The sequence below is a fragment of the Carassius gibelio genome, chromosome B3 (assembly GCF_023724105.1).
Source record: "Carassius gibelio isolate Cgi1373 ecotype wild population from Czech Republic chromosome B3, carGib1.2-hapl.c, whole genome shotgun sequence".
NCBI lineage: Eukaryota > Metazoa > Chordata > Actinopteri > Cypriniformes > Cyprinidae > Carassius > Carassius gibelio.
Window position 1 is genome coordinate 14,010,085 of NC_068398.1, and position 9,599 is coordinate 14,019,683.

Below are 9,599 nucleotides of genomic sequence, written 5' to 3' on the forward strand. Positions count from 1 at the left end.
TTAATCAAAACATGATTATGTGTGTTATAAGATCTTTGTGATCTGACTGGAACGTAAAAAAAAAAATGTGGTTTTAAAAACATACTGAATGGTGTCAGTGGGGTGTGGAATTAGTGTTTGTGGTGAAGCCTGTTATTAATGTCGAAGGAATAAAAGGATTTGTATCATCTTGCAATAACATTTACAACATTTCTGTTGTTGACCTCCCGTTTATGTGATCTGAAGCAATACAAGTCTTCATAATGTATTTAGTCATCCAAGAAATCAAGCTTCACTTCAAGGCTTTTCCCATTTTTGCTGCATGTATTACTGATTACGACTATGAAGAGCATGCACATTATACACTTTCTCCATTAACTTTTTCAACGAGACCAGACCAAAAAAAAAAGTATGGCAGACTATTTCCATATAAATAGCACTTGCCACTCTATATCTCAAAATGTGTTGTATAAAAAGTCTAATGCAATTATGATCAACAATTGACAATTTACCTAGCTCTCCCATATATTTTCCAGGCCTTAAATTACATGAGTATATAGTGTTTTGAAAGGCCCGGTAGTGAGGAAATGTCCTTTCCCATGGCAATTCTTGTAGAATAATAAATTGCATGTGTGTGAGACTAAACTTTCAAGTGTGTTTCATTAATACAACAAGCAACACAGTACGGGTCAGTGCCAGCCCTCGAAACCCATGAGAGGCCGAGTTTGTTTTGCTTGCATGCTTCAGTAACAGTTTTGACAGAGTAAGAGACACTGGCCTCTGAACCTCTGCGGTCTGGCGATGATTTTACTCTAAATGATTGATGCAAGTCGCCTGTGTTGCACTATAGAAGTGAGTGTGTCCTTGATAGTTCAACAAAAAATGAAAATTATGTAACTGATCACTCAATGGAATGCAATGTTTTCAAAGAGTGCATCAGTTCCCGATCAACATGCATGCATTGTGGCTTGTGGTCTAGATTAATCATATGATAAATTTGTGTTGGAAACAGCTAAAATGTAGGTTTTAGTTGTTGAAATATGTATGTAGTGTGTCAGCTGAAAGAAAGCAAACAACAGTGCAGGAAAGTTTCTTAGCGAATATGCTGCTTTATTTAAAAGCTGAATGGTAAATTACCAAGGTGGCGCATGGTAACAATATCAGGATTGTGATCCCTGAGAGGACAACATTTGAACAAAGAATCCAGATACTGGAATATAAATTACAGCCATTAGCAAAAGTCCGAGCATTAAAAAATCTTTTTAGAGGAATCATCAGAACAAGGTCTGATCCACAGGTGACCAAATTCATATAATATCTAAACAATTATGTACAAATACAATTGTTTTGAAATGGCACAGTACAGAAATACTGCTTTAAAGTAAAATATACAGGCTCACCCAATATGGGTCATTCTCATAGAGAAACTGCAACTCTGTTAGGATCACTTGTTGATGCTCATGTAAAGCTCTCACTTAACATGTTTTGTATAGTTGGCATAGTGATGTCCAACTGTCGGCGGCGAAAGAATGGGGAAAACTGTGGCTCTAAGCCAGATCAGTCTGTGCAAAAGGGATCAGAGAACTCTGATCGATGCTATAAACACGTCTTAAACTTTAGCTGGCATCTGTTTTAACAATGTACATTGTGTTGACAGTGGCCCTGGTGCCAAGAGTAACCGGCGTTAAGAGATTGCTAGGAGATGCTTTACTTGAGCAACAAACAGGCATTTTAAACCAAGCTGTGCAACTCCCACTTCAGTACATCTTTGAGCAAAGCTAAAACAAAATTATAACAATAAATCATGCCTAAAATCTCATATCTATCTGCCAAGATTGTTTGAATGCATTGGCTTTAAATAATATAAAGATCTAAAAATTTTGGGCACTTGATACATTTTCACACAGCTTTAAGATATAAAAGTTCAATCGCCATAAAATGCCCAGAGGATTTAGGGAGAAAAGTGCTCAGTCCTCATACACCACAGATTAAAATAACCTGACGGCATATTTGGAAAAATTGCCTATTGCCAGCACTAAAGGTCATTAAAAACTCTTACAATAATAATTATAATAACACTGACATCGAAGAAATCAATTTGCAAAAAAGTGGACCTTCATCTCATTAGGTTTGTCCGGAGTCCTTTAGAACTAGATAATAAAGCACCCATGTAACTGATTTCATCTGAAGATTTTAAAGAACTCAATCATTCAATCAAACCTGAGGGAAAGAACATCCTGAACGGCGTTTGCAGAGAATAAAATATAAAGTATGCGCTAATTTGCTAATTAGAATTTAAAACTAAGCATATAAAGCTGGCAAAAGGCTTGGGTATACTAGAAAGTTACATTCTATGAGAATTGCAAATGGGATACAAGCAACAGTAATCACATAAAGCACAGTTGATTGCCTGCAAAGCTTGGCGCTAAAAGCATCCTTCTGAAAGCCAGGCCCTTCATGATGTCGGAGTTGGACAGGAAGCTCGGGCACCAGTCAGGAAGGAACTGTTTAAAGGCGGGCCGCACAGCAGCCCAGTATAACCACGGAAGGCCATGCGCCACTGCAGAGTAAACGCAGCGGCCACACGGCCTAATACCACACTGGTCCCTCATGCCTTTCAGATACCGAGGCAGTGAGGGACGAGGATACAACAGAGGAGCCGGTCACCTTAATAGGCAACCTGAGGAGGGCACCATGGAGTGTCTGGGTACAGCAGACAGTGCACTGACTTAAACCTGAGAGAGAATAAAAAATAGATGTTAGATTTGTACATGCACGAAAATGTAGATAAAAGAAAAATCCAAATATGATCTAGAGTGTTGAGAACTTGTTTTACCTGGATGGGTCCTCCTCAACAGAGAAAGCCCCTTTCATGCTGATGATATTCCTCTTGTTTTCAAACATTCCATAACTCAGTGTAATCTAAATGGAATTATATGAAAGACTGCATTAGTACAACTACGCTGCATTTTACAGAATAAAGTATTTTACAGAAGTGTCTGTATCAAGTTCCTTACCTGTTTGTGTACTTCTGATTTGGACACCTGTTGCAGGTTCTCCAAGTGTGAGTGGAACAAGCTGCTTCGAGTCAAAGGGGCCCCAAGAACTGAGTCGATGATGTAGCCGATGGTGCAGTCATCAGGAAGACGGATCTTCTCGGCAGTGTTCATGAAATGGCCACCACTGCCATTAAAATAGTAAAATAAGTCAACATAAAACATCTTAAAACGCTGAATATGCTCACTGCATTAGGATAGTTGAGAGTTTTTTTGCACCTTGCCCAGGGGCTCATCTTCAAAGCTAGCCCACGGCTGATACAGAAGCCTGCACCTCCAGTAGCAAACCAGAAATTGACAGGTCTCTGCAATGGAAAAACAAAAACATCAGTTTCTATACCTAATGCTTCTTTTTTAATCTTTACAACCAGTGTATATATATATATATATATATATATATATATATAAAATGAGGATATTTTGGACCACCTACCATCTTGTCCCCAAGTCTTTCCGTGGCCTCAATAGGCCTGTCCAAACTGGGTTTCCCAATGTACATGTCCTGAGTGTGAGGGTAGTTGGAAAGCAACTTCACCAATGTCTTCACGTTGACATAGTTGTCATCATCCACATGACAGAACCACCTACACCAGACATAGATATCATTAGAACATCCAATATGGTTTGGTTTGACACTAAAACAAGTATTTATAACGTGATCATGCAATGCTTACTTTTTTCCAGACTCTATGTACTTGTCGTACTCAACAGCCATCTTGCAGGACAGAGCCTGGCGGCTGTGGGCAGCAGAGCAGTTGGTGTTGATAGCATGGTTTCCTGTGTGGACAAGAGGAAAGATACTTTGTCAATGCTCAAGTAATACTCCACTTATGTCTATCACTTGAGAAATCCCCATTATCTAAGAGGTCAGGTGACTCTGCCGGCGCACTAATACCATCTTCCCAGCTCCCTTTAGCTAACCACATGTTTTTAAGAGGATTAGAAGGCTGAGTCCAAACTATGTGCATATCAAAGTGGGAATGTCTTGTGACTGCCGCTTGAGGAAGCTGTACTTACCGATTTTCTTCTTCAGTTCTTCATCTTCGCCATCCGTGAAGATGTATGTCTGCAAAAACACGACAAAGCCCTGTTAGCTCTATCAATGAAGTCACACAAGTCCATCAATGAATCACTGCACTAGAGCAAAGACGAAATGGGAATTGGCGCGTTGCAAACTGGAATCATGTGTCTTGAAGAGCTATTTTTTCCAAGCGGACTGATTAGGAACCATTGTCTGGGTTTTACGCCATGGAAAACTCAGCAAGTTAAACAAGCCAAAATCTACCCCCCAAAATAAAGGCCTCTTGTTCTTGTTGTCAATCTCTCCATAGCAACTGCTCCACACCCCAAAGCATCCCAGGCCCAGAACAAAGTGTGGAGCAGACCACCACACTTACCCCCACCGCCCACAACTCTCCACCCCCATTCCATTGCCCCTGACCACCTCCCAAGTTTTTCCATTCCTCATCCCTCTATCCACTTAAGACATGTCCCAAGAAGGAATGGCCAAGTCATCTGAAAGAAAAGAAAGAAGCACCAGGTCCCATTCTCCAATGGATGAATATGCATTCACACCAGTGTGCATTCACTGACGTCTGACCCCTCAGGGTTTTGTTAACGTTAAAATAGAAGGGGTGGGATTAGGAGCTCATTGTGGAAGATAAGACAGAGCAGGTGCGAGGCGGCAGCCTCGGCTCAAAGGAGCCCTTGAGAAGACGCCGCCACACGCCTCAGTCAGACTGATGAAAAGGCGGCGCGCCCCTGGCCATGCACTGCCGTTAACCTGTTTGCTTTCCACCTCAGGTGAGACAGCACCTGCCACCCGCCGCCTTATCACAGCCACGTGTCTGAACAGGTCAATTTGCCCACGCCCAACTGGCCTTGAACATGTACACCTACGCTACAAAACTCTTCTCTTATGAGCTTCAGCTGTTTTGTGATCTTTATCTCAACAGTGAATTCGTTTTTTTGTTTCCTTTCAAATGCCAGCACACACACACGTGGACTCATTCCCCCCTTTTCACAGTCGCATTTTTTTGAACGTTCAAACATTGGCAAATAATGTTTGATTGGTTTGCAGAACAAACTCTGAGCAGATGTTTAGCGCAGCACTCTGGGGCCGAGGCCCAAGGCCGATGTTTGTTCAGGGAGGGCTGGCGGTTGGACCGGGTAAAGGATCAGAGGCTGGCACTGTTTGAGCAGAGTTACGCTGAAAGGACAGACTAATCACACAGGCAGCTGCCAAGGCAGACTGGGCACTGACAGAGAGAGAAACCTCAGATCTGATTAGTGCATTACAATGTGTGTGTGTGGCCACTCCCCCCGATCCCTGCTCCCACTGTCCCTGTGCACAGAGACAATGAGGAGTGGGTAAAGCTGTCACTGGGTAAATCCCAAATATGTTTGCCTGGATTTGCATACAGCTGCAGTGGTTAACTAAGAGAGGCCTCTCGTGGCACATGGCTTTGTTTCTCAGTTTCCCTTTTATTGAAGATAATGTGTGCCAAAATGACCCTTTTGTGGTTTCTTTCATAGATGTCAAGTCTTTTCTTCAAAATGCACTTTTCCCAGCATTCTCGGCACACAAGAAAGGATGAGGGTTTGGTTGTTTGAGCAGGCAAAGATTGGTAGGGCTCCCACCCCGCCAAAGGAAGGTCTGGCATAGGGCAGGCTGAGCGTGGAGCCTGGCTGTCTGTCTCCTTCTTCCCGGGAAGGAAGTAGAGAGAAGTTACTCCCTCTATTAAACACCAAACAGTCCTGCTCCCTCTACCTGTGCCAATCAGAGACCAGAAATTTGAACAGACTCGTGCCACAACAGATCTGCACTGCTTTCACCGTCTTGTTTTCAACCCAGAGAAGTTACTGCCACAATCAGAGAGTAGTTCTGCAGTTAAGAAGTTCAGAAAGAGGTAATTAGGTTGGTCATGGCACTTAATTTGCGTCGAGCAAGTGTGCATTTGATCTGAATGGCATTCTGTGTAACTGGACACCGGATACCGCAGCCGCGGCACAGGCTATTCTCTCATTGTTGTGAATTTCTCTCACTGGGGAAGCTGCATTGTTCCAGGGGGGAAATTTAGAGAAACAGCGGAAGCCAGAAGCTGCACCATAAACAATTCTAAATAGAGCAGATCTGACTGAAAAGAATAACACTATTCAAGAGTCCTGAATCATCAAGTCAAGACAATTACAAAGCATGCTTTTAATAATCAGAAAGTACCAGAGCTCTATAGGGTTTCACTTAGAAAAATACTGATAATTCCAGTGTATTAACTAAGCTAGGGGAGTTTCTTGCTGACCGTGACTGACTCTAAACAAAGACAAGACAGTTTCCCACCAAGAACAGCCACAGGCTGCCATGAGTGTCAACAGCAGACACAGATTGGATCTGCTCTCAGTGTTTACATGTAAACAGCCCAAGACAGCGAGCTGTTCATCACCCGTCAAGGCAGCACCTGAAGAAGGTAAACAAGATGGAAAGATCCTTCCTACACAAGTTTCTATCCCCTATGAACACGTTCACAGTGTCGGTCATGCATCATCTCACTTGACATATGTGACAAAGTTCCCATGCTGTGGGTCTAACAACGCCTGGCTCGCTGAAACACTTGTCTGGTGCCAGCCATCGTGGCAAGCGGCCAAACGTTACACCGGAGTCCTTGGGATAATCCCCGGGCGTTCAGATGACAATAACTGGGGTTTAACGTACTCAGGTGTTGCATGGATGAATGTAGAAATCATTTTGAGAGCGGCTCTCTGTGTATACATGTTGAGAATGTGAGGACTCATATAGCTGGCATTAGAGCTATCTTTTGTTCTTTGAGACCCAGCCACCTGGCACTCATTCTCCAGGAACTCCCCCTTGTATTCTGGTCTACGCTGGTCTTTTATGTCTGCGCTGCTCCCCACCAGCTGCTGCTAATAATCCCTGCTGTTAACTCTCTTCTGTGGGTTAACTTCCATCAACTCCTGTACTAAACAAACCTAGTCTTAGTTTTCAGTCTCGCCTATAGCCTGTAGTGGTCATATCAGTTTAGCTGGACAGCAAAAGACAAATCCGAGCTGACTGAATGAGAACGGAGGCTAAAGTGGTCTGATTTAAATTTTCACATTCCACATGCTTTGATATTCACAGAAACATCACAAACAAAATGCCCTTTGTACTGAGACGCTGCGGGCATCTAAAAGTGTTGCTATGGCGGTGTCATATTCAAATGACAAGAATAAAACCCCTCTTGTCTAAGGTGTGAGGGAAACAGATTTTGACAGAGCCCCGAGGCAAATTAAACTGACTTTTGCAAAATGTATGAGCAACTACTCTAGGTGGTGGATAAAATCACTTTGACTGCTCTGTGCTCGCTGCTGTCGATGTGCCGAGAGTGCTTTTGTGCCGGCTGCAAAAGAGGCCTGTTTTCTCAGAGCTGTATTTTCATACTGTGAGCCACTCGGCATGCTACTGAAAAGCCTTCCCTTGCCTATAGATGCTGTCCCTTTGTACCCCCAGCATCTCCATAACGAAGACTCTGTTTTCCCACCGCTTGGGTAGCTTGACCCAGCCTCTGCTCCAGATCCCCAGTTCCCATGGAGAGTGCGAGACAAGGGGCTGGCAAAGCTTTTCTTTCCCCCTTCAGAAAGACGCTTTGTTAGTGCTGAGAAGGGGACAGCTCTGAAGCCGCTGCTGTGATGCATCCTTAGCCCCGGCGTATTCACGGGGACACCCCAAACAATGGAGCAGGAGGGGAGAAAGGGGGAAACTTACAGCCACCCATCTCTCTTTGAGTAACACAGCGTTTGCTACAGAAAGCACTCTGAGTTTAAAAATGTGCTTTTTAATATGCCAGGCAGATATAAATATAACATTTTGGTCCCTTAAGTACACATTTGAATTAGTTTTGTGGTCCTGTTGTAGATATTGATTCTATAGATTGACTGATGATAGGTTTAACTTTTTTTTATTGTTGTTGTTCACACATTCGTTTACTTAATCAGTTCTTTAATAACATGTGTAGTAATAAATGCAATCATTCAGAGGATCTCTAAAGAGGAATATCATTATACCACTGTGTTCAACAAGAAACAACAATGTTCACAGGTACACAAGTGACTTAATGTAAGAGGACAATAAACTTGCATCCATTCAGACTCAAACAAATGCATATGTGAAATTGCATTCATGGATAATAAAATATTTAAGCTACATTTAAATGTATCCATTTGTTATCGGCCAATTAAACAAACATAATCTGTATTGGTCATTAAAAGCAATACTGATCCATCTCCAGTTAAAACTATTAAAGTTAACTTTATTATAATTTAATAGACAGTAGGCCTAATGCAAAATATAAAATACAAAATATTGATAAAATGAAAGACTGTAAACTGGATTTTTTTTAAACTCGGAAGATTATGAATATGAACTAAATTCATAGCTAAAGGTGTCATAAAGTAGGGCAAGGTGGTTTGAAGCGGAAAGACAGTGCCCACCTATTATCATTAAAACCACGAAAAAACATCCCCTTTGTTTCCGGCTGGTTAAATATGTAACACAAGATTGCAACCAAGTTATGCAAAGTTGTTGCAAACAGTTTGTAACAGTGCAAACACACATACCTGCTGCATGTTTCTGGATATCCAGGTGTCCAGGAGTAGATCAAGTCTGGACCGGTGAAACTTCTTAGTGGTCTTTACTGCGATGAAGATGTCACTCGCGCTGATGTCCTCAGCAGGCGGCGCGTCTTTCGTCGCTCCGGACGCCTCGGTCGGCTTATCCGCTTCCCTCCTGCTGCGGGTCAGCTTGGAAAAATAGGCAGAGAATCCTTTCTTTCCACTCTGTTCAGGCTGAGCTCCATCATCAGCCTCTGATTCTCCCAGACTCTGGAGCGAGCGCAAGCCGACCTCGCTCTCGTTCTGCATCCCGTCCATCTGTGTTCGCTGATGCTGCGACAGAAATAACAGCAGACCTAGACAGGTGACGGTCGCCCCCGCGAGGGAGAACACTGCTTTCCTGCTGTACGCTTTAGACATGTTCATTCAATTCTAAGGGAAGAACGCTCTCTTTGTGATATACACAGCATTAACCTAAACTTCCCTCCAATAGTCTACTCTAAAAAAACAAGCGTGTCATCCGTCTGTATCATAGTAGCACTGAGAGAGTCTCCTCAGTCTAACTCGGAGGGGCTTTTATAGACTGCCCACGGCGTTGGTCACGCCCAGGGGGCGGGGCATTGATGGCTATTGTGCTGTGGGAACCGCAAAGAGACTGTCAATAGGAGGACGCGTTAAAGGACAGCAGGCGAGGGGGGAGTGTTAAGTTCACAAACAGGCCTAAACATTTTCAAAGTGCATGCTTTTATTAAACAAACTATGTATGCATGCGCTATAATATTCTTAATTGCATTTTTTGCATTATCAGGAGTAGGTCTGAAAATATTTATACAAATTTGTTTAGGCCTAAATTTGATCATCAGTTTTAGGTTTTAAAACTGACAGACAACACACACACATATATATGTCAAGTCTTATGTTTAACATGTAATTTTTTTGTTTATTTTTTATTTTATTATT

At 42.6% G+C, this 9,599-nt stretch overlaps 1 protein-coding gene across 1 annotated transcript; it reads right to left on the reverse strand.

Moving 5' to 3' along the window:
• Positions 1-1,064: 1,064 nt before the first annotated feature.
• On the reverse strand, positions 1,065-9,202 carry LOC127953246 (beta-1,3-N-acetylglucosaminyltransferase lunatic fringe). Its single transcript, XM_052552250.1, has 8 exons — positions 8,646-9,202; positions 4,053-4,101; positions 3,710-3,812; positions 3,469-3,619; positions 3,255-3,340; positions 2,997-3,162; positions 2,816-2,901; positions 1,065-2,714 (listed from the first exon to the last, which is right to left on the reverse strand). Exons 1-8 carry the CDS (start codon positions 9,063-9,065, stop codon positions 2,648-2,650), a joined length of 1,128 nt encoding a protein of 375 aa, XP_052408210.1. The 5' UTR covers positions 9,066-9,202; the 3' UTR covers positions 1,065-2,647.
• Between the last annotated feature and the right edge of the window lie 397 nt (positions 9,203-9,599).

What these genes read in the sequence shown, in the direction of transcription:
- LOC127953246 (XM_052552250.1), bottom strand. Translation starts at nt 9,065, where the DNA reads ATGAACATGTCTAAAGCGTACAGCAGGAAAGCAGTGTTCTCCCTCGCG. An exon ending in TATCCAGAAACATGCAGCAG is followed by an intron (nt 4,102 to 8,645) that starts GTATGTGTGTTT and finishes GTGTTTTTGCAG; the next exon opens with ACATACATCTTCACGGATGG. An exon ending in AATCAGAAGTACACAAACAG is followed by an intron (nt 2,902 to 2,996) that starts GTAAGGAACTTG and finishes AATTCCATTTAG; the next exon opens with ATTACACTGAGTTATGGAAT.